Below are 24,539 nucleotides of genomic sequence, written 5' to 3'. Positions count from 1 at the left end.
GGGGGCTCTCTTAACTTCTCTTTACCTTCTGGGGTATACACTCCAGAGACTGAGTCCAGCTGCCCCCACTTTTTAAATGCAGGGCGTGAGGATGGGGGAGACATCTACCAACATTGCCACCCTGAACATGAATGACGCCCTCAAGGTCAGGGTTAAGGATGGCTGTGACATGGAGGACCCATGTGCTTCAAGCCCCTGCCCTCCACACAGCCACTGCCGTGACACCTGGGACAGCTACTCCTGCGTCTGTGACAGAGGTGGGGCCCTCACTTCACACCATCGTGGAGGAGCCTTTGCTGGCTACAGTGTCTCTAGGGAAACTGATTTTGGGCTGGCCACTTCCCAGGTCAAACCAGTGAGACTACAGAGCCCTGAGCTGTTTTATGAGAAGTGGCCTCTGTGCCATGCATAGTGACTCAAACCTACAGTATCAGCGCCTGGGAGGAAATATCAGCCGCTGCAGGAAAACTGCAAGTTTGAAGTCAGCGTAGGCTGTATAGTGAGTTCTGGGCCAGCCTGAGCTGTATGGTGAATTCCAGGCCAGCCTGGGCTACAAAGGTAGACCTTCTTTGGGTCTCCCGACTCCCCTCAGAAAGTCTTTCTACTTGAAAAAGCCTTGCTTTTTCTTTCTCAGCCTAGGGAACATTCGGAACTTTAATCTCAAAGTACAGTTAGAATATTCAGTGTACAGTGACATATTTGAAAAAGTGACACATTTCACTGGCCACCTTTGAGTTCGGTGGGCGGAGAAGCATCGAAGGTGGTCATTGATAGCCCCTATCTCCCAGGCGTCTGGAATACCCAGGAGCTACACCCCTACACCTAGCCCTCCCCTGGCCTAGGCTAGTTACTTTCCATGTTTTCCCAGTCTGACTCCTGTGGCCTGGAGGGGAGGCTGCTGCTCCCTCCTGCTGAGTGGCAGGAACTGTCAGCTTCAGGATGCATGGGATGCAGAGAAGCCTTGGTGTAGAGGTCATGCTGGCCCTGTCCCCCACAGGCTACTTTGGAAGAAAGTGTGTGGACGCATGTCTCCTGAACCCCTGCAAGCATGTCGCGGCCTGCGTGCGCTCCCCCAACAGTCCTCGAGGTTACTCATGCGAATGCGGGCCTGGCCACTATGGGCAGTACTGTGAGAACAAGTAAGGGATCCGTGACACTGCCCCGTGGCCCTCTTGGCTTCTGTCCCCACCTTCCCGGAGAGGTACAAACAGATGCCATCCCCACTGTGCCTTTATTCCACACTCACCTGAGGCCCTCACTGGGCTCCTCCGGTGCATCTTTAAGATAGATAGAAGCACAGAGAAAAACATTTTAAACAGTATGTTTGGGGGCTGGAGAGATGGCTCAGAGGTTAAGAGCACTTGCTGCTCTTCCAGAGGTCCTGAGTTCAATTCCCAGCAACCACATGGTGGCTCACAACCATCTGTAATGGGATCTGGTTCCCTCTTCTGGCCTGCAGGAATACATGCAGGCAGAACACTATATGCATAATAAATAAAATAAATCTTTAAAAACAAAACAAAAAACAGTATGTTTGTAGACAGAGCCTGGCTGGGTATGTGGCCCCCTGAAGGCAGGGATGAAGGCACAAAACTCTGGAGTGTCCTTCATCTGTCATCTTATTTCTCCATCAGAGTCGACCTTCCATGCCCCAAAGGCTGGTGGGGGAACCCGGTGTGTGGTCCTTGTCACTGTGCTGTCAGTCAAGGCTTTGATCCAGACTGCAACAAGACCAACGGCCAATGCCAGTGCAAGGTGAGGAGCCATCAGCCTGTCCCCACCTACCTTAGACAAACCAGTGAGACTACAGGGCCCTGAGCTGTTTTATGAGAAGTGTCCAGATGGACAGATAGATGCACCTGTGTGTGTGTGTGTGTGTGTGTGTGTGTGTGTGTGTGTGTGTGTGTGTGTACTTTTATATACACACATTCACCTATATTCACATGCACCCCTATATAAGCACAAATGTTGCGTGCATTTCTACCTGTACACAGTCACACATACATATATACACCCATACATGCATTCATTTAAATGTTGTGCCGGGCAGTGGTAGTGCATGCCTTTAATCTGGATACTGAGAAGGCAGAGGCTGATGGACCTCTGAGTTCAAGGCCAGCCTGGTCTAAAGAAAGAGAGCTAGGACAGCCGGGGCTACACAGAGAAACCCTGTCTTGAAAACCAAAATAAACAAACATATATTGGGTTACTCACCTGTGCTCTGTGCACACTCCAGGGCTTCTTCCATCTAAACTGGTTCCGACTGTCCCACTGTGGGATCTAGAAGTCACTGTGGTCTTTCTTCAGCCTCAGATCCAGTGAGTAATACCAGATCAAGCCATTTCTGTGCAGGTTGTCACATCTTTAGCATCAGCCTTGGTTTTCCTAGTCGACTGCCGTCCTGGCCTTTTACCAAGCTGGCACTCAGTGACGTGATGACAGAGTTTTTAAAATCTGGAGGGCAGGGGATATGGCTCGGAAGGTAGAGCTCACACACTCGCCCTTGCACAGACCCTAGATTTGATCCCTGGCACCCCCCGCCACCCACCCACACACATACACAAACCATACCCTGTCTTGGTATCCAGACCTAATGTGTGTGCAGCATGGGACGCCTGGTCTCACAGCTTCTGAAGATGCTCCCGTGTGCTTCGCTGCAGCTGTGGGAAGCCCCGCCCCAACTGCAGGGGCCTCCAGAGTTGCCACTGGAAGATTGCCATTGGGTTTGAGGGGGTAGCAGTAGTCACTCAGTAAGGGACATGCTGTGAAGGAGACAGGGTGAGAACCCAGGGAAGGACACTGTCACCAGGGTCTGTGATGCTTTGTCCCTGAGATGCTTCTCCAGTGTCAGTCTTGTGACAGTGATACAGGCCTTGTATGCGCTGAGTGTCAAGTTGAAATGAGTGTGAACGGATGTGGCTCAGGCCTGGCCTTGCGTGCTTCGATGGGCAATTGCATCTGTGGGTGGCAGGAGGAAGGAAGAGCCATGAATACAGCATTATGGGGGGATGCCTACAGCTTTTTCTCATCAGCACTTAAAGTGGGCAGGCAAGGTGGCTCAGCTTTAGAGGCACTTGTGCACTGGTCTGAGTTCAATCCTCTGATTCCATAGGCTGCAGGCAAGGACAACTGTACAGTGGTCCTCTGACTTCCCAACACACCACTGTACTCACACACACACACACACACACACACACACACACACACACACACACACACACACTAAACGTATTTTTAAGTTAAAGAGTTTAGTTAGGTGTGGTACTAGACACCTGTAATTCCAGCACACAGGAGGCTGAGGCAGAAGGATTGTGAGTTCAAAGCCAGCCTGGGCTGTGAAGGGTGTCCCTGTCTGGCAGTAAAAAAAAAAAAGAAAGAAGAACAAAACATTAAGGCTTTGGAATAGTTTTGAATAGAGATCTTGTCAAACATGCACAAAGCCCTGAGCTCCATCCCAGTACTTACAGGAAGTGTAAGAAAAGGGTTTTATTACATAGATTTATTTAGTGTGCGTGTGTCATGGTGCACATGGGGAGGTCAGAGGACAACTCTGGAGACAGTTCTCTCCCTCCACCTTTATGTAGGTTCTGGGGGTTGAACTCAGCCGGCCCAGGCTTGGGTGGCCAGCACCGTTACCCACTGAGCCGTCTCACTGGGCCACCTCTGACTTTTACAGGAGAATTACTACAAGCCCTCAGCCCAGGATGCCTGTCTTCCCTGTGACTGCTTCCCCCACGGCTCCCACAGCCGCGCCTGCGACATGGACACCGGGCAGTGTGCCTGCAAGCCTGGTGTTATCGGCCGCCAATGCAACCGCTGTGATAACCCCTTCGCTGAGGTCACCTCACTCGGCTGTGAAGGTCTGTTGTTGTCCCCTGACCCCTTTCTGGTCACACTGTGGAATAGACCGCCATGTTTAACATGTGTATGCTAGCATGTGCATGTGTGTGTCTGCACATCCCTTGGGCTTGGAGATTCCTGGCAGCCTTTTTTCTGAGTTCTCTTGGCCTTCTAGAAACCTGGTCTTTGTGAGGCCCTAGATCAGAGCCTGTTCTAATGTGCCTGTTGACTAGAAGGTGCTGGGGGTCACTCTTGTTGGGAGCCCTTGGTGGGTGGAACATAGGACGGGGGCATTTGTGTAGACAGCTGAGCTGGGCCGAATGATTCCTTCCTCTGTCCTCAGTGATCTACAATGGGTGTCCCAGAGCATTTGAGGCTGGCATCTGGTGGCCACAGACGAAGTTTGGGCAGCCAGCAGCGGTGCCATGCCCCAAAGGATCCGTGGGTAAGTCCTGTGCCTGGGTTGTCCTTGGGATAGGAAACCAGTCTGAGGCAGGCTTTTATTCTGGGCAGGTGGCCTGGGCATCTGAGCTTTTGAATGTCCACGTTGAATGAATGTCTTGGGCTACAGAGATAGCTCCTTGGTTAAGAGCCCTGGCTTCTCTTCTAGAGGACCTGAGTTCAATTCCCAGAACCCAGGTAGTGGCCCGTACCATCTGTAACTCCAGTTCCAGGGGATCTAGCCCTCTCTTCTGGCCTCCCTGGCACTGGCCATGCAGGAGGTGCTGATGCACAGACATATATGCAGACAAAACACACATACACATTTAATTTGAGTTTAAGGTATGTCATTAAGGAATGTGTTGGGAGAAATGACAGTTTTCCCTCAGTAGCAAGAGGCAGAACATGAAAGGGGCATAGCGGATGAAAATGACCCGTGACTCACCTCCTTCCACCTGGATACTGGCCTTTGCTACTCTCTGCCTAGGGCCTTGACAAGTCACCTTGTTGTTTATGACATTTTCTCTGTAAAATGGCAAGGAGTAGTGTCCATGCTGTCTCCAATAAGACCTGTGTGGGAATCTTCGGCACTGGCTCACTGTCTCACAGACTTGCCCATACCCACGTGGTTGTTTGTATTGCTGGGAACCCAGAGGGTCTGGCTTTAACTGTCAGGGCAGCTTAGAGTTTTCATCATGGAAGATGAAAGCATGTGTTGGCCCTGTCCCGTGGCTGTGACCTTGACTGGCAGAGCCCCCACCTGGATCCTCATCTGTGCTCCGTGCAAGAGTTGGCCGAGGACATCGTGTTGAGGTGTTCCTAGGTGTCTACCCACAGTCTGAGCATGCTTCTGTTCCCAAGGCAACGCAGTGCGGCACTGCAGCGGGGAGAAGGGCTGGCTCCCCCCAGAGCTCTTCAACTGCACCTCAGGCTCCTTTGTGGATCTCAAGGCCATGGTAGGTCACAGCCTTGGGGGGAGGTGCCTCTTGGGTATGTGCTAGAGGGGGGTTGCATTTGGGTCAGGTATGGCTCCCCGAGGCCATGAATCTGTAAGCAGATGGAGAAGGGGCAATCCTGGCGCTTCAGAGGCCAGGGGCCAGGCCCACTCCCTTTTACTCAGGTGAGTCAGGCTGGCTTCCAGTAAGTGGGTCTTCTGCCTCTGGGTTCTGGTTCTGTAGACACAGAGTTGCCATTGTCACCAAACTCAGACACGGCTCCCAGCGGGCCTGTCCTTTTCTTGCTGCCGTGGTCCACTCGGGGTCCTCACGGGTCTGGGATCTTTGAAGTGCTGTCGAGGATACTACCAAGTAGAGAATTTGGCGGGAAAGGCCGCAACAAATGGAAATCTGCTTGCAAAGATTGCCATTTCCCTTTTGTGCCAGAATGAGAAGCTGAGCCGAAACGAGACCAGAATGGATGGAGACAGGCCCCTGAGGCTGGCGAAGGCACTGAGGAACGCCACACAGCACAACGGTACGCTCTTTGGCAACGACGTGCGCACGGCCTACCAGCTGTTGGCCCGCATCCTGCTGCATGAGAGCCACCAGCAGGGCTTTGACTTGGCAGCCACTCGTGAAGCTGATTTCCACGAGGTGAGAGGAGGGCGACCTTCGTGCAGCGGGAGTTGTGGGGTCAGGAGCCCGGCTCAGCTGGTGAAGCGTGGCATGGGATCTTGTCAAGGCCCCCTTCGTTTCAGGTGTGAGAAAGCCTCGTCAGTGCTGTGACAAGGCAAGGGAGGACCATAGCCTCAGGGACAGCAGCAATGCTGACAGTTAGGGACCACTGAGTAGGCCCAGTGTTGTAAGTGGCGTGTATCTTAGCACATTTTGCTACCACTTGACAGATCAGGAAACTGAGGCACGTGGAGCTCAGGGTATGCCCAAAGGCACAGTTTAAGAATGGCAGAGCCTAGTGATAGGCTCTTCAGCCTCCTACTGATGCCTCCTTCCAAGGCCCTCTGCTCCAGGTCCTCTAAGCCCCACATCCCATACCATGCTGAACGCCGTTTCACGTACACCCTGGTGGGATGGATATAGATGGGGAACATCACCCCATAACTACGTCCGCATCTGGCCTCACCACACTTCCATCCTCAGCGTAGTACACTGCAGTCCCTTCCCTGGTTTACCTGTGGTCTAAAATGAAGCGGGCATCTCTGCCTGTCTTCCTCCTTAGTGTCTGGGGATGTCCCCTGCCCCCACCCCCACCCAGGAGCAGGGCACGCCCCTGGTAGAGTCTCTGATGTTACTTTGTAGCCCTGCTTCCCTGGCATGGGCCTCAACAGGACACCCTCCTGGCAGTTCTGTCCTCCAGTGTTGACTTGTAGCCTTGCTCTCCTGGCCCAGCTCAGTCCTGGTCAGCTCATGGCTGTCTGGGAGATGGTTTGCTCCATCTCAGGACCAGGCATCTGAGGACAGAAGACTGAATACCATCTATCTGTCTGTTTGTCTGCCCAGGATGTTGTCCACACAGGCAGTGCCCTCCTGGCCCCGGCTACACAGGCTGCGTGGGAACAGATCCAGCGGAGTGAGGGGGGCGCCGCGCAGCTGCTGAGGCACTTCGAGGCGTACTTCAGCAATGTGGCACGGAACGTGAAAAGGACCTATCTGAGGCCCTTCATCATCGTCACCGCCAACATGAGTACGGACAGACCTGTGGGAGGGACCTGTGGAAGGCAAAAAATCCCAGAGACTTTGGTCATTCTGTCCAGAAGCTGACCCCTGACAGTGAAGTGGGTGGGGTTACAGCCTCCGCCCAGGCACTCTAGAAAAGTGAGCCAGCAGCTCTGGCCTCTAGTTTCTTGTCTATTAAAACGGGAGAAGTTTCCCAACTCGAAAGACATCCACAATCGCCGATGTCATTCCTGAGGCCAAAGACTTCTGTGGATGTTACCCTAGGGTCTTTGGAGTCTAGCTGACCTTCCAGATGTCTGGGTTTGGGATTCCCCACAGTGCAGCCTATCTGGGGACAATATGCCTCTGTCCCTGTTCACCACAGATGAAAGTACATGCATGAAAGGGACATATGGGGAATGGAGGTGAAGGGTTTCCCACCCTGGGCCAGATCCTAAGCAGTCAGTGCTACCAGCACACACCCATGGCCCATGTTACCTCAAATGCTAGTACACACTGCTCTGGGCTTGGGAGTTAACTGTCCTGATTCCTTCAAGCAGAGAAAGCCCCGGGTTGACAAAATCAGTTCCCAACCTGTCCAGACAAAGCTGGCAAGATGTCCCCAAGTCCCGGGGATCTCCATCCCACAGAGAGAGTTCCTCTAACTAGGGATGGGGCTGACAACATTGCTGATGTTGACCCTCTGAGATGCCCTACCCCACACCATAAGCTTTTCTTCTGCCCCTCACTCCTCCTGCAGTGACTCAAGGGGGTACTGTCCTAGCAGTGAGTTTTTTCTTGAGGAATTCTTTTGTTCTTTTGAGACAGGGTCTCACTATGCCTCTCAGGCCATCCTGAAACTCACTCTGTAGACCAGGTTGTCCTGGAACTCACAAATCCAACTGCCTCTGCCTCCTGTGTGCTGGGTTTAAAGGTGTGCGCCACTATGCTCAGCTTTTAGCAGGGAGTCTTACACAGGGCCGGATGGTATGAGGAGACCCCTGGCACATACAGGCATGACTCTACCTCTCTGTCAGAGTGGTGGTCAGCACCAGCTGAGGGATAGCTCGAGTATGTGTCATGTCAGGGGCCTGTAGGTGTTTCTACAAGACAGGGAGCAGACAGACAGGGTGAGCCCGGGCTGCAGAGCTTGCTCAGTCAACTGTTTCAGCAACTCTGCCTCTGTCTCCACCACCTGGAAAGGCTGCAGGGATGGCACAGCCTGTGGAACAGAGAGGGACAGTACCTCTGGCAGCCATGTTGTGGCTTGTCTTGCCCCTCATATTCCACCCCACCAGAGCCATGCAAGACAGTGCCAGGTACCACCATAAAGGGCCAGATGGCCACACTCTGCCTTGTGTCGCCCTCGGGTGTCCCGTTGAGTGACTTTGAGTAGGTTCCCTAGAGAAAGTGGCTCCTATTAAAACCACAGTTATCATTTCCAAACTGGGGGTTCAGGAAAGCTCTAACATTTGGGGGTGAGTAAAGGAATTGTCTCAGTTCTTGCAGTTGACATCTTCGACAAGTTTAACTTCACCGGTGCCCAGGTGCCGAGGTTTGAGGACATTCGGGAAGAGTTTCCAAGGGAGTTGGCGTCCTCCGTGTCCTTCCCAGCTGACACCTTCAAACCACCCGAGAAAAAAGGTGAAGTCACCTAGAAGCCCCTTGTTGCCTTGGGTGTCTCCGTCCTTTCGGGAGGGAGTGACGCTCTAAGAGCAAGTCATGGAGCAAGCAGGTCTGAGTGATGTTCAGGCATCTTCAATAAACACTGTGAGAGATTCGCATGGATGTAGGACCGAGCTCAGAACAGGCCCTGTCTTTCAAGCTGTTCAGTTGCATATGGTTACATGTTTTGTTCACAGCTAACCACGGAAGTGATTGTGTTGTGTGTGAGCTTAAGAGCATTAGCTGAGTGTCTCTTGCACGCAAGTGCGTGTATATTCTATTTATGCCTGGGTGTGTATGTTCCTGATGTGCATATGTGTGGTACTCTGTGTCTATACATGTATATATTGTGTATATATTCAGTATGTTTATGTGCATGTTAATATGTTAATATATGTGTGTATAGCCAGTATGTGTATACACACATATACTAATGTTCATATATGTGTATGTTCGGAATGTTTGTATTTTTGTATATGTTAGTATACATATGTGTGTGTATTCAGTATGTTTATTTATACACATATTAATATGCATATATATGTACACAAGTTTGTATTCCAGGTGTGTATGTGTATATTCTGTGTGCATATGTTTATATCCTGTGTGTACATATATTCCATGTGCATGCGTGTATGCATGTGAACATTCTGTATATGCACAAGTACATATATGTATTGCCTACATTGTGCACAGGTCCACTGTTCTTATGTGTGTGTACATGTGTCTGTCCCTTAGCAATGTTACCTAGAAGAGGACTCTGTCTCTGTGACACCATCACCTATCTGCTTCTGAGGCATGGCTCAGGGAAACTCAGTTTGCCATGGAACACTCCCATGGAAAGAATCCCATGCTGTCCTGTCCCTAATTCCACATAGCCTTGCGAGTGGCATTTTATTGATTATGCCAAGTCTGAAAGCTGCTAAAACACTAGGGTTGGCTGGCACAGTACCACACTCCCCAGTGCTTAGGCAGCATATTGTCTGATAGGTCAGCTGTTAGGACAGAGCCGGACTCAGGCAGGGAGCAGGCCCTCCCTTCCACACCTAACCCAGGGAACATGACAACATCTCTCTCCCTGTCCTCTCCCTCACCAAGCCCAGGTGCTGGGACAGCCAGACCCACACCAGAATCACCCCCATCATAGCTGCTACAGCAAGACACTGTAGGCTTGGGCACCCCAAATATGTGCTTATGTGTGGGGTCTGTACATGGCCTCTCTCATGTCCAGTTGAAAGCATGTCCGCATTTAGCATGAAGTTAGAAAGCACAGAGCACAGAACCCATGTGTGTGCAAAAGGCTCCTGTCTCCCTTAGCAGTTCCTAGCACTGCTCCGAGTGGATCCAAAGAGTAAGACCCCAGCCACCCACCACATGACGTTATTGCCACTTTAAACACCCCGTCCGGAGGCGTCTGCTACATTCCCAGTGTAGCTCAGCCTCTCCAGCCCTTCCTCTTGTTGATAGGAAACTAGCCACTGGTCACTAACCATGCCAACCCCAGTGGCCACTGTGCTGCTTCCTGTCTGTAAATTTGGACAGTCTGTGAACACGTCTTCATATCCGTGTGCAGTTCTTCTAACTCATGCCCAAAGGTAGAACTACTGGGCCGTGGGCTACTAATGCGTGGCCTTTGAGGAGACTCCATGTTAGTTCCCATCAGCTGATTTTTATTATTTATTTATTTATTTATTTATTTATTTGTTTATTTATTTATTTATTTATTTGGTTTTCCAAGATATAACAGTCCTGCTGTCCTCGAACTTGCTCTGTAGATCAGGCTGGCCTTAAACTCACAGAGATCCGCCTGACTCTGCCTCCCAAGTGCTGGGATTAAAGGCGTGCACTACCACCGCCCCGCTCCATCTGCCAATTTTAAGAGTGTAGAAACTTTGGTGGCCTAGGAGCCTGCCCTGAGCCTTCACACTCTGTTTTCATATTGCAGAAGGCCCCATGGTGAGGCTGGCCAGCCGGAGGCCGGCACCACAGACAGCACAACCGGAACCCAGGGCTGAGAGAGAAACCTCATTCAGCAGACAGAGGAGACACCCCGATGAACCCGGCCAGTTTGCCGTTGCCCTGGTCATCATCTACCGGACCCTGGGTCAGCTGCTGCCTGAACACTATGACCCTGACCACCGCAGCCTCCGGTGAGACCTGGGTGCAGGGACCTTGGGGGGACCCATTTCCTCAGCACCTCGAGTCCTCCATGAGTCAAAGTCCTAATCACCCACTGTTACCCCCCCAATAACATTACGCCATGACCCTGGCCTGCAGTGACTGCCAAGGAGAGGTCCTGTGCCTGCCATGGTGCTGTGCCCTGGGATGGTGCATGCCCTTTGCCTCAGTTTATCCTTGCATTTATGCCCACATGTTCCTTTGTTTACACAACCGTGTGCCTCTGGGAGCTCTCTTTTGTCCCCTACACCACACTCACAGGCTGTCATGGGTGATAGATACCCTACCTATAGGTGCATCTGCCCTCTGCTGGCCCAGTTCCAAGGGCCACCCAGCCAGTGTGCTGGACAGTGCCTGTTGCCCCTGAACAGAAGGCTGCACACAGGCCCTGTTTCTCAGCTGCTGTGGCTTGTGGGAGCTTCCTTTTCTCCCATTCCTTGTTTTTGCTTCATGCTTAGAGATGGGTAACTGGGTTCCCAGGCTCCAGATTCCTTGTGTGGCCATGCTACTGCTCCTAGTATTACCACATGTCATGGCATCTGACATCTTACAGAGACACACCTGCTCTGCAAAGATCCTAAAGCCCCTTCCCACTGGGGGTGACAAGTCTCCCTGTACTGTTTGTTTGTTTGTTTGTTTGTTTGTTTCAAGACAGGGTTTCTCTGTGTAACTAGCTGCCCTGGAACTCACTTTGTACACCAGGCTGGCCTTGAACTCACAGAGGCCTGCCTCCACCTCCCAAGTGCTGGGATTAAAGGCATGCAACACACACACACACACACACACACACACACACACACACACACACACACACACGCCCGGCTCCTCTCCCTGTACTCTTGAGAATACCGGCAGCCCAGACTCCCGAGGGTGCTGCTATGATCTGTGTCCACGGCCTGTGTTTCAGTTGGTCGTTTGACCAAGTCCTCATAGTGTCTGGACTCAGGTTCTCACAGAATGTGAATTAATCATATTTATCCCTGTAATTGTCCCTCTCTGCCACAGACTGCCTAACCGGCCTGTCATCAACACCCCAGTAGTGAGTGCTATGGTGTACAGTGAGGGGACCCCACTCCCCAGCTCTCTGCAGAGGCCCGTCCTGGTGGAGTTTGCCCTGTTGGAGACTGAGGAGCGGAGCAAGCCTGTCTGTGTCTTCTGGAACCACTCCCTTGAGTAAGTGGGTTGCCTGCAAGCAACCTCTTCTGTGGGAGCCCTGTGTTGGATGGGAGGACCTTGCTGAGTTCAGAAGGTTCATTTGGCAGAAGGAAGGCTATGTTTTCTGGTCTCTTACTCCCCTTCCAGGGCTTAACAAGATAGGAGGCTTCCCCCATTTTGCCTCTTAAGAGTGTCAGTGTGTGCCCACATGTGTGTGCGCATACACACGTGCGAGCACATACATAAATCCATGTGCATGTTGAGGAATTACTCATATTCTCATGGAAAAATATAGACTTACACATACTCCACAAGAATGTGCACACATAATATAGACATGATCCATGTGCAACAATACATAGATCTGGGCATGCATACACATGCAGGAATACATAGGGCATGTACACAGGGCACACATAATACTCAGACAGAAACAGGCATGCACACACAAGGCTCCCTCAAGGAGGCCGTGGCCGAGATGGGCTGCTCACCTATAGAACACCTGCGATATGATAGTCCACACAAGAACCATTTCTCTGCCAGGCAAGGCCACTTGCAGGATATGGGACTCAGAAATGGACACGTGCAGGGAAGTGGTGGTGTTGGTCCCAGGCTGTCCCCTGCCAGCAGGGTTTGTTTGGCCTGATTCTAGAGCCATCAGAGATAACTCCAAGAATGACTAGATTCATGATGTATCGCACTTGCAATCAAGGAAGGGAGGTGGTTGATTTTAAAAGACCTAAGATGCTATTTCCCTCTACCTGTGACACTAGATTCCATCTGTGGCTGAAGCCAATGGGATCATCACATTTGTCTTTTTAGCGGCAGGAGTCATGGGAGATGCCAGGCCTTCACTTCCTTGCCTCGCTCTTTGGCCTTATTGTGGTCACCCTTCCATAGAGGGTCTCAGGGTGGAGTGAGGAAGCTCTGGAATAGCCCTGGTCTCTAGGCTTGGCACACGGTCCAAAATGAAAAGCATCAGTGCTTTTCTTCATCACGGGGAGCCAAAACCCAAGCCCTCTTGGCATGCCTAAAGCTGGGCCTGGATGTTGTACATCTGTAAGCTCCTCCCACGGGGACATTTCCCACCTCAAGGGCCCCCAGGATTGAACAGAGAGCTGTGCTACCACGTGAGTCTGTGCTGGGTGTCCAAGCACATGCTCGGGCAAGAGCATCCGTCTTCTCCTGTCTCGGTACTTTCCAAAGGCCATTTTACAAGTGAGCTCATTGAGGCTGGGGCATAATAGATCTTTGGCTCACAAAGGGGAGAGTGAAGGGAAGCGTTGGTGTCTGGTGTATGGGCCCCACGGCGGCCAGGCATGGGCTGTCTGTCCCTGGCTATTTGTTTGAATAATGGCAATTAGCAGGGGCTCTAGTGATCTGCCCCCTGCTTTATGTCGCTGCCATTATCCCCTGAACTGAGCGCTCCTGGCAAAGCGCGGCAACCGTCACACCCCATTTTACAGATGAGTAAACTGAGGATCAGAGGGATTATAGGACTTTCCCAGAGCCACAGAGGGCAGGGCCCTCGTTAACAACGTGTTATTTGGGGCTTTCCATCAGTGAAACCGAAACACTAATTGGACCCTGGCTTCCAGGCAGCTCCTGTAAAACATTGTGCAACGTGAACATGAAAGTGGACAATGGAGAGATGTTGTTTGCTGAGGCCATTGAGGCTCCCAGTATGGCTAGTGAACAAAGGGGCTGCCTCAGCCTTAGCTGCTGCCTCTGGACACAGAGTCTGTTCTCTTTGGAGTTTTCTGTATCTGGCATATAACCTTTGAACTTGAGAGGCTCTCCTGTGAGCCCAGACCAGCTACGAAATGGTAAAGGAAAGCTTTTACACAGTGCCAAGTGGCTGTGAGGGCTGTGTCCCTGGTGACAGTGTGGTCATGGCCCTCATCTTCAGTGAGGTGAAGAAGGGGAACGGTTTGGCCTAGGAGCTGACAGCGAGGTTGTGAGACTCGGCACCCATGGGTGGATGGATGTTCTCTGCTCTTGGCCATTCCTTCCCCAACCAGATGTAGCGATGTCAGGACGGCCTCAGAGACCCTGGGGCTGGGTGAAGACAGCTCCTGGGCTACCTCTGTGGTAGATGGAACAGACTCACCCCTTTCTCTCTTCTGCACAGCATCGGTGGGACTGGAGGGTGGTCAGCGAAGGGCTGTGAGCTACTGTCGAGGAACCGGACCCACGTCACATGCCAGTGTAGCCACTCAGCCAGCTGCGCAGTGCTCATGGACATTTCCAGGCGTGAGGTGGGCATTTCACCACTACCCACCCCCTCAGCAAGCCTGGGGACTAATCCGTATGGCAACTGGAATGGCCTAGTCCCTAACCCATCCCCCCAAGGCCCTCACATCATTGTGGGTTGAGCAAACCAAATGTGCCCATTGGAAAGTTGTGTTCTACCAAGTGTTTGAAGAGGTCTGTGTGGAAACCTTGAAGGGGTTTTAGGGGCCAGTGAGATGTCTCAGTAGCTAAAGGTGCCTGATGACCTGAGTTCCACCCCCAGGGCCCACCCACATTGTGGAAGGAGAGAACCAGCTCCTGCCAACTGTCTTCTGACCTCCACATAGCATTGCGGCATGCATTTGTGCACATGCACGCAAACGTACATACATAAATGTAATTTTTTTAAAAGGGGAAGTTAAAATTTTTAAAAGGGAAACTGGACATGGCCTGTAACCCCAACACTCAGGAGTTTAAGCAGAAGATTGCTGTGAGTTCAAGGTCTACCAGCTACAGAGTGAGACCCTGTCTAAACAAACAAGTAAACAACGTTTTCAAAGAGCCCAGGCTATAAAGGTACTGGCTGTAAAGGTGTTAGATGGTGTCTTACAGTTTCTATTGTGGTGATGAAACACCACAGCCATATGAACCTGGGGAGGAAAGGGTTTATTTGGCTTAGAGTTCCATATCACAGTCCATCATCAAAGGAAGTCAGGACAGGAACTCTAGGCAGGAATCTGGAGGCAGGAGCTGAAGCAGAGGCCATGGAGGAGTGCTGCTTACTGACTTGCTCAGCCTGCTTTCTTACAGAACCCAGGACCAGCAGCCCAGGGGTGGCACCACCCACTGTGGGCTGGGTCCTTCTGCATAAACCATTAATCAAGAAAATGCCCAACAGACTTGCCTACAGGCATCTTATGGAGGCATTTACTGAATTAAGATTTTCCTCTTCCCAGATCTGTCTAGGTTTTTGTCAACTTGACAGAAATCAACTAGCACAGTGGTAAAACCTATCCTCAGGCTCAGAAGTTTCTAGAATGTTACCTCCTCTCAGAGCAGGGTCCCCAGCCATGCTGGATTGGGCTGCTTCTGCACCCACTTTGAATGTCTGTCAGGCCACACACTGTCCCTAGAGAACAAAGGTGTGAGGAGAGGAAGCCACTGACAGGAGGTGATGATACCTTTGGTATCTTAAGCAGCTTGAGAATGTGAGCTGGCCATTGTGGGGTGATTGATGCCTGGGGTAGTAGGCTCTGAGCAGCCATGGTACACAGCTCTGTCACTGCCGCCTGGAAGGAGTACCCCAAATGCCAAAACTCTCTAGTCACACTAAGCATATGCCTGGAGACTCAGAATGGTCGATCTCATATATGATTTACGTTAGGCACCCTCAGTTGCCACAGGCTGTACGCTGAGGGCGAAAGGAACCAGCTGCAGGATTCTATGGCCAGAGATGACCGTCTAGGCCCCAGGTTACTAGAGAGAGCTGAAGTTCCAGCCTGTCTAGTCAGGATACCGAGGGAGCTTAGACTCTCCCAGCTTCATTCATCCGTGCCTACCTTGTGCTCATTCTCCTCGTGGGTTCCGTCTGAGGACCACGTGAAATAATGCAGCCATGAAGAGGTGACAAGCTCCTACCGTGTATTAAGTAGCTGCGGAAGGTGCTATGTCACAAGTTATCCAGTCTCCTCATAAAGTGTCTGCTGTGACTGTCGGCTGAGTTGGGTGGGGGTGGGCAGTGCTCCTGGAGATGGGTTTGCACAAACTGAGTCCTCTTGGCAGGTCTCCAGCTTAGGACTTGGAGTGTCTGTCTCCGTCACTCCATGAGGAAGTGGTCTCATTATGTAGATTAGCCTCGAACTCACAGAAATCTGCCTCTTGAGGACTGAGATTAAATGTGTAGGCCACACTGGCTAAGGTATATAACACATGGGCGGGTAGCATTAGTACATCCCCGGGTTGGTAGCTGTTACCACCACTCATCCATCCCCAGAGTTCGCTCAGAATCCCAAACTAGTCGTCTGGTCCCCTGCCAGCCTGTGATATCTGACGCCCATCACTGTGTTCTGTCTGTGTTGTTCAAACAACAGAGCCCACTCCTCACTTCTCTTTAACCAACCCACCTGCAGCATGGGGAGGTTCTACCCCTGAAGATCATCACCTATGCCGCCCTGTCCTTGTCCCTGGTGGCCCTCCTGGTGGCCTTCGTCCTGCTCTCCCTTGTCCGGACACTGCGCTCCAACCTGCACAGCATTCACAAGAACCTCATTGGGGCGCTGTTCTTCTCTCAGCTCATCTTCATGGTTGGGATCAACCAGACTGAGAACCCGGTGAGACACCCTACCCCTCACCCCCAAGCCTGCCACAGGAGCTAAGGGATGTCACTCAGGCACGCTGTCACCTGGGTGTGCCCCCAGTCGTCCTGGAGCAGTGGAGGATTCCTACCTGCCTTGTGAGGGCACTGTGTCAGGGAATCTCTGGGGAAGCCGAGGCTTTATGACCTGTGGAGACCTCCAAGGGCACCCATGGAGTCAAAGGCCACACATACAGTGAGTCTCACCCTCTTGACATAGGCATTAGTGATTTCATAGGTGGTGTTCTGGTTCTGGTTCTTGCTGTGAGAAAACACCCTGACAAAAAGCAACTTAAGGGAGATAGGGTTTATTTGGTTCATGATTGCAGGTCATAGTCAGTCATTGTGAGGAAGCCTAAGGCAGGAACTCAAGACTGCTAGTCCCTTCACATCCAAGAGCAGAGAGAGAATAAATGCAAGCATGTCTAGTACTCAGCCATCTTTCTCTACTCTTATATAATCCAAGGCCCCCTGCCTAGAGAATGATGCCACCCACTGTGGGCTAGGTCTTCTCCCATCTGTTAATACTCAAGAAAATCCACCCCCCCCAGACAGGCCCACAATTCTACCTGACCTTGACAGTCTCCCGTTGAGACTGTTTTCCTAGGTGAGTCTAACTTGTGTCAAGTTGACAATTAGAATTAACAATCAAGGCGCTGTAGTCATGTGCTAAATCCCAGAGTGCCGTGGGCTACAGTAGCTTTAGTGGATAGTGGTGCACAGGTTCCCCAACCTCCATTGTCTCCACATCCACGACAGCCCCGGGCTTTGCTCGAGGAGCAACCAATGCATAGAGCAAGGAAGTGGTTTCTGGGGATGTATAGGACCAAAGAAGAGGAAGGAACCTGCTGAGAAGACAGGTGGGAAGAGGAGGAGGGGGAGAGGAAAGACGGGGACCTCCAGTTGATATGATTACATGGGTAGGTTTGCTGAAATATTGCCTTGGATCCTGGAGAACTGTATGAGCCTAAGAGGTGTTGCAGAACCTCACAGGGGTCCTAGATGCTCATGGCAGTCATGTATTCCAGATGCTCTAGAGGTCCCCAGGGTAGAGTGGTGTCCAGACTGGAGAGCCTCCTGATGTTAGTGTTCATGTCTCCAGATGTTAGCATGCAGAAGCCCAAGTGTTGTGGAGGAAAGACATGGAAAGCAATGGGAATCCTTACCTGCACCTATACAGCTGGACCAGTGGCCAGCCATCTATGGCCAGCGTGCTTGCACTAGCAAGGCCTGTCCAGGCACAGCTACCTGGAACATACTCTTCTCTGACATGGGTGATTGGTGGAATTGGCCACTGATGTAAAGATAGCCCACAGGAGGGACATTTATAAGAGGCACCAAGATTGACAAGTCATGAGATGTGACAGAGTGCCAGCTTAGACAAATCCAAGGATCTCTGATTATGAGACTGAAGACAGATGGTTGTACCAGGGACAGAGGGCAGCTATGGAATAACCACAGGGGTCTACACACTGGGACAGTAGATGCCTGCTGTTCTATGTACCTGGTAAAACAAACTCAGAATATACCTATAGACACAAATTTAAGAAAAATTTCTAGGAATCTTACTGAAGGAAAAGTGTTAAAGGAAATACCATGTCTGACCTTGCAGACTGGGCAAGATGGCGCAGTGGGTGATGGTCCCTGCTGCCAAGCCTGACGACCTGAGTTCAATCTGCAGGATCCCCATGGCGGAAGGAGAGAGTACACTCCCATCAGCTGTCTTTTTACTTCCACACATGTACCCATGGCATGCATGCTCTACACACATATGTATGCTCAAAATAAGTAAATGTGATTTAAAATAATAATTCACAGGGTATAGTAAAATCAAAGAGTTGAAATCATGTTGCTGATGTTAGAATAAAGGTAGTGGGGGCTGGAGAGATGGCTTGGAGGTTAAGAGCCTTTCCAGGGGACCTGGGTTCCATTCTCAACAACCATCTGTACCTCCAGTTCCAGGGGTCCAACACCCTCTTCTGGCCTCCATGGGCACTGCACACACATGGTGCACATACACACAGACAAAACACCCATATACATAAAAATCAACATCTTTTTTAAAGGAAGCCTGAAATCCAGGGAGCTAAGGGTCTTTAGCAAAAGGACACTGAGACCTTGAGGAGGTTTGGAAAGGGAAGAATAAGGCAGAAACCAAGTGGAGAAGAAGGGGATAAGAAGATTAAATAGTCATAAGGTGTTATTTGAAGGGAAAATTCTCTCCTGGGGAAAAAGCACAAATCACAGACACTGGGGCTGAGAAAGGCAGGAAGGCAGCTTGAACAGTTTGGGGCAACACAGTTGAACTGTGGCTGAGTGGTTGCGTTCTCATCTCAGATAAGGAAGCCTGGCACTGGGGATGCAGCAGCATCTGTATGGAGATAACAGAACCCAGCTGGGTTTATCTTAGGACAGACGTGAAGATGATTTAGTAGCATGTAAACCTATAAATGTCATTCTCATCACCACATATAAGGAATGATCCACGTTTCCTCTCGCTGTTTGGACGCAGGGGCTAATGTAGCCCAAGTGGACTTGAGTCAGCTGAGGCCCAGCATGAACCTGAAGTCCAGACTCTCTGGCTCCCACCTCTGGAGTGTTTGGGATTGTAGGCTCTTGTGCCTGCCTGCACTCCCTGATTTTGGCAGGGTTGCGGATTGAACAAACCCAGGGTCTCTGGTATGAGGCCCTCTAACCACTAAGCTACATCCCTAACACTACATTTAAGGAGAAAATATTTTTCTTAATGCAGAAAAAGATAAATATTTTTATGCTCTTCCATGAAAGAAGGGGATGGGAGAAAACCCCATTTGAACAAACCAGAAGAGGGAGCTCCTTATCCTAGGACAAGGACCACCACACAAACACTCTAGCCCAGCAGTGGAGGGAGCCAGTAGGAGGCCTTAGCTGTGGTTCCAAATGCAGGAACCTACCTTACTCCAATCTTTTATTCACTAAGGTGTGGGAGCAAGGTCCCGATGGGCCACATGTAGAAAGAATGAAAACTCTCGACATGTTGGATTCCACAGAAAATTCCAAAACACCCTACGGATAAAATCCTGGGGACAGTTCAGGAAGGTCAGCAGCCTGAGTGTAAGGACAGCTGCACTCCTGTGCACTGGCCGGAGCATCTGAATGTGAGGAGCGGAGGAGGGGAAGGGTGCGGGCATCTGCGTGAGAGCCTGTGAAGGAATGGAGAGCTGGCTCTGACTGAGCTTCATGGAGCGGGACTGGGGAGCTTTTATAGTCCATTGGTGGTGGTGACTCTGAGAGGGACAGACGCGTCCAGAGATGATGTCTCAGGAAAAAAGGGAGCAGCCCTGAGGAGGTAGCCCAGGTCCACACTACTGCTGACATTAGTGATGACTTGATGGAAGGCAAAATTGTGGGACACAGTGGGGTTGTGACCTTGGGTGGCCCCAGCTAACCAGCTGTGGTTTACCATATATCCACGTGAGACTTTTAAAATAAGTGAGGTCCAGCCCACTTGTTGGGAATTTGGGGAGGGAGGGTGATTGCAGGTCAGCTCTGCTACTGTGAGGACTTTGTTGGAAACTCACTTACAGGGTCCACCCATTCACCTCCTGGAGCTGAGAGGCGGATGTGTAAGGAAAGACGGTCTTGACAAATGGAGTCACCCACAGGGCCACTCAGGTGGAGGTGATAGAGTTAGAGTAGGAGGTACTTGGCCCTTGGTGCCACCTCCCTGTAGACCCCAAGGAGGCCTCTGCCATGTAAACTTTTTTTTTTTTTTTTTGGTTTTTTGAGACAGGGTTTCTCTGTGTAGCTTTGCGCCTTTCCTGGAACTCACTTGGTAGCCCAGGCTGGCCTTGAACTCACAGAGATCTGCCTGCCTCTGCCTCCCGAGTGCTGGGATTAAAGGCGTGCGCCACCAACGCCAGGTGCCATGTAGACTTTTAACTACCAGAGATGACTTGCTACAGGGCACCCTGTGTGTATGTTGTTTCCCACCTCTAACTGAACGGTGACTGACAGCCTAGAGCGTTACAAGGTCAGCAGACCTTTACTTGTGCATGCAGTGACCCAGACTTTCAGGGGCTACCCTGACTTAGATGCCATCAGGCTTGCAGCAGCCTCCGGTGCAGGGTGGTACCCTATGTGGTACTGATGCTGCAGTTAGCTGTGCCTTCAGCCTCACCCTGGTCCCCCAGGGGAGGGTACTACGGCTGTGTTCCTTTCTACATGGGCTTGTCTTGAGTCCCGTCCTGAGTGTGTCGTAGTGTCCCTGGGTTGCTTGATAGTAATGTGAGGCAAGCCCTGTGTGACTAAGGGTTGGGCTGTACTATTTAGAAAAGGGTGAAGAGGGAATGATGCACACTTAGTATAGGTGTAATTCTTTTTACCATAAATGTCGCCATCTTTGGATGCAGAGCCCTTGGATATAAAAATGCAAGTACACATTCAGTCTACCAGGATTCAGGAATACCTCCCCCCCTCTACCTGTTGGCTGGTTGTGAGCTGGGTCAGGGAAGGGGGTTGTGTGAGACTACCCAGTGCCACCCACTGGAAGGTGTCCAGGAAAGATTCAGGAATAGGCCCATTCCATGAAACAATCCATCAGTACCAGGGTGTGTGTGTGTGGGGGGGTGTCACTTGACAAAATGCCATCTTCTGTGTGCAGGCTCTATCATGCCCTGAAGTGCCATGGCAACCAGCCAGAGCTCTGTGCTGCAACATAGGCCTGGTAGCTGAGGCCCAGAACAGAGGCCAGGGTGGGAAGGGGGAAGAGTTGGGTAGTTTTAAGGGGTCTGGGGTGGAAGAGGGTAGATGCAGCTGCCGGGAATGGGAGATGAGTAGGTAGCAGCTGGACGCAGCTACCCAGGGTGCAAAACACAAAGCCCAGGCAGGGAGACTTGATCTCCAACCCAGGCTCTGAGATAGAAGCAGGAAGAAGGCTGCAAAGCTGGAGTTCCCTGGCAAGCACAGACACCTTCCCGAGTGGCCAGAACCCTCAGGAGAAAGGGCAGACCCTGTTACCTCCTAGGCACGCTTTTCCAGGCTGTCCTCGACCTAGTCCCATTGATGAACTTGGTGGCTTTCCTGCAGGGTCACAGAAGCATGGGGCTGGATTAAGAACAAGGACCAAACCTCCCTGCCACTTCCTGAGCCAGACATTATCCCTCACAGGCATGGATGGACTCAGGAGGCCCACCCTCCTCTGCATGCATAGCCTGGGTGCAGGCTCAGGAAGCTGAGCTTCATTTTGGATCCTGTAACTGTGCTTCCCCAAGGTAGAGGAAAGTACCGTCAGCTGCAGGCCACTCCCTGAAACTCAGTATGGCCTGTGGAGCCTTGAGAGGCCACCACTCATTTCTGACTCAGCATCTGCCTGAAATGAAAGCTTTCTGGGCACCAGTGAGCACAGACCAGGCTAATGCATCCTGGGAGGAAGGTGTGCAGTGGCCGGGGCTTGGCATGGTGCCTGGGTTTTATCTAAACTCACAGTCCTATCTCTGGGCGAGGCTGTTTATCTCTCAGAAGCCTGACAGGCTGAAATGATTTAGTGTGTGTTTGTTCTTTTCTGGAAAAGCAAGTATGTTTAGTGTAGACGTGTGAACACACAAGCCCGCCAGGTCCTACTGTAAGTTTCTAGACCTTTTTTCAAACGGTGTTTTTTGTTTGTTTGAGGGTTTACTTTTGCACCACATAAAGCAACAGCTAGCCAACCTTCTCACCCTCGCCCTCCAACTGAACCCGCTGCACTTCCCACTCAGGAAATGGCACGTGGTGTGGGTTGATCCAGCTCAGGCTTGCCCCCTGAGGCTGGCATTCTGATGCCAGCAGAGGGCATGGCCCAGCTGGGGCACTGTTTGGTCTTCGGCTTTGCAGCGTAGGTGACAAGTGTTGATGTTTTCGTCCTGTCTGGGTGTCATTTCCGGAGAGCACGTGGCCCTTGGAGGGTGTCCCGGCAGCAGGTGGTCCTGTCATGGCACCCTCCAGCCTCTGTTCGGCTGACCTCCCTCAAAGTGCAGTGACCTGGTATTCGAACATAGCCATATCTAGTAGGAGGTTGAGTGGTGGCTCCCCTCCTACTGTGTGAATCTGTGGGGGTGGGGGTCTTCCCAGAGAAGACACTGAGGCCCAGATGACAGTCAAGGGCAGAGCACAGGACTGACTGTACCTGCCAGTGTGCGCCCTGTGGTCAGCGGTGGGCTTTGATAAGGGTGTGACCAGCTATGGGGCTCAATGGCGATTTCCGTCAGGGTGGAATCCTGCTATCTGGCCCAGCTCGGGGAGGGTCCATTGTGGCTGTGGTTAGGAATGTGGCTCAAGGTAGGGCTAGCTTGTCCAGGTGGACCACTCGAATAGGGCCAGATTCTTCTACTTCTCTCTCCCTCTCCCCTTATTTTCTACCCTGTCTGTCTTAACTTCCTATTGGGAACCTACAGTCACCTTCCAGCCCGCTGGCCTGGAAGCCCCAGCTAGGGCAGGTCCTCCCAAAAGGCCCACAAGCAGCTGGCCTGGGCTACATCTTCCAAGTAGCCCATTGTGGAACACCTGGGGCTGGCTTTATATGGCTGAACTTAGGGAGCCTAGTGTCCCTTGTCCCCTTCTCTGTCTTCTTCCTGGTACTGCTGGGTCTCCTGAACCCAGGCAGGAGAAGCTGGCTTCCGCAGCTGGCTACCTACCCAAGGAGAGGCATGCCAGCCCTCAGCCAGCCCACACGCTGAGTTTTCGTTTGTAGCACTGGGTCTTCGGCCCGACACATAGCCCTGTCCAGTTAAGAACAGACAGGTGGGTCTTAGATCAGCAGAAAAACTTCAAGACATCGTTGCTACTGGACAGAGAGGATCCTGAAGGAAGTGGCCCCCACCCCACCCCCAGCTGTACTTACTGGCTGTAGAAACCATGTGGCAACAATTCCGGGAACACAGGCCGAGGTCCCGGCCTGGGAGCCTTCAGCCTGAGCAGATGCGACTCCATAGTGTTTTCATAAAGTGTTTTATGTATTTAAAGATTAGAAGCAGCTCGCAAAAGCACATTATTTCCAGATTCTCAGAAAGACTAGTGCTTGTGCCTTGTTCCTGTCGCAGCCACTCTTGGTAGTGACCCCAGGCTGAAGAGGGGTCCTCGGGTAGGTCCCCCATGCCTTCTTCTGTCATCTACATCAGGAGAGATGCAGTGGTCGTCATGCTTAGCCACTCCTGCTGTATCACACAGGAGGAGAGGAGCTTCCCTGCCCTTTGGAGACACTAGAGACCCTGACATTGCAGAATAGCCTGATGTGGTCACTCCTGACAATTTGGCTTCTGCTTTAGGAGGGGATCACCCCTAGGCTTGAAATACCCATCTGCAGTTTTATAGGGTGCTTGCCAGCCTGCCCCCGCTTAGCAGTTCCCGGGCCTTGGAGCTGCCCACTGAGCCTGCTCTCCTCCACCCAGTTTCTCTGCACGGTGGTTGCCATCCTCCTGCATTACGTCTCCATGAGCACCTTTGCCTGGACCCTGGTGGAGAACTTGCATGTCTACCGCATGCTGACGGAAGTGCGCAACATCGACACGGGACCCATGAGGTTCTACCACGTGGTGGGCTGGGGCATCCCTGCCATTGTCACAGGTAAGGACACACAGGGCAGCTCAGCCAGGGTGACCTGCGTGAAAATACAGATTTTCCTCAAGCTATCTGTCCTCCTTTTCTCCTGGCCCTGTGCATTTAAGCTGTGTATAGAAGGGTAGTCCCGGCCATGCAAAGATGGGTCTCTCTGGTCAGGTGTGAGCTGCTGGCCCAGGGTACTTTGGGGTTCTTTGTGCAGTGCCTAACTGGAAGACGTTCTGCTCCGATCACAGGATGAGTGGGTGTGAATGAGTAAAGAAATGATTAAGTCACAAAGGGTGGGCCAGGGGGTGCACAGGTGGACAGACAGACATGACTGTGTCCATCACCAGTATAACAACCAATACAATGACTGAATGACTTCCATCTGATGACTGCTTTATGCATACTCCTCAGCCTGCCTTTTCTTTCTTTTTCTTTGGTTTTCTGAGACAGGATTGCTCTGTGTAGCCCTGGCTATCCTGGGACACTCTCTGTAGACTGGGCTA

General features: G+C 51.6%; 1 protein-coding gene across 1 annotated transcript in view; it reads left to right on the top strand.

Moving 5' to 3' along the window:
- Positions 1 to 24,539, top strand: part of Celsr1 (cadherin EGF LAG seven-pass G-type receptor 1) — a 144,622-nt gene that overhangs the window by 112,181 nt on the left and 7,902 nt on the right. Inside the window, exons 12-25 of the mRNA XM_036207840.1 lie at positions 83 to 257; positions 998 to 1,139; positions 1,635 to 1,755; positions 3,677 to 3,860; positions 4,184 to 4,285; positions 5,143 to 5,237; positions 5,664 to 5,873; positions 6,738 to 6,921; positions 8,394 to 8,537; positions 10,504 to 10,708; positions 11,742 to 11,909; positions 14,023 to 14,149; positions 16,253 to 16,453; positions 23,880 to 24,054. Of these exons, the coding sequence (XP_036063733.1) occupies positions 83 to 257; positions 998 to 1,139; positions 1,635 to 1,755; positions 3,677 to 3,860; positions 4,184 to 4,285; positions 5,143 to 5,237; positions 5,664 to 5,873; positions 6,738 to 6,921; positions 8,394 to 8,537; positions 10,504 to 10,708; positions 11,742 to 11,909; positions 14,023 to 14,149; positions 16,253 to 16,453; positions 23,880 to 24,054 (2,233 nt within the window). The remainder of the gene's footprint in view (positions 1 to 82; positions 258 to 997; positions 1,140 to 1,634; positions 1,756 to 3,676; positions 3,861 to 4,183; positions 4,286 to 5,142; positions 5,238 to 5,663; positions 5,874 to 6,737; positions 6,922 to 8,393; positions 8,538 to 10,503; positions 10,709 to 11,741; positions 11,910 to 14,022; positions 14,150 to 16,252; positions 16,454 to 23,879; positions 24,055 to 24,539) is intronic.

The sequence above is a fragment of the Onychomys torridus genome, chromosome 16 (genome assembly GCF_903995425.1).
Source record: "Onychomys torridus chromosome 16, mOncTor1.1, whole genome shotgun sequence".
Classification (NCBI taxonomy): Eukaryota; Metazoa; Chordata; class Mammalia; order Rodentia; family Cricetidae; genus Onychomys; species Onychomys torridus.
The sequence above is the reverse complement of the archived record's forward strand: the minus strand, read 5'-3'. Positions and strand labels throughout refer to the sequence as shown.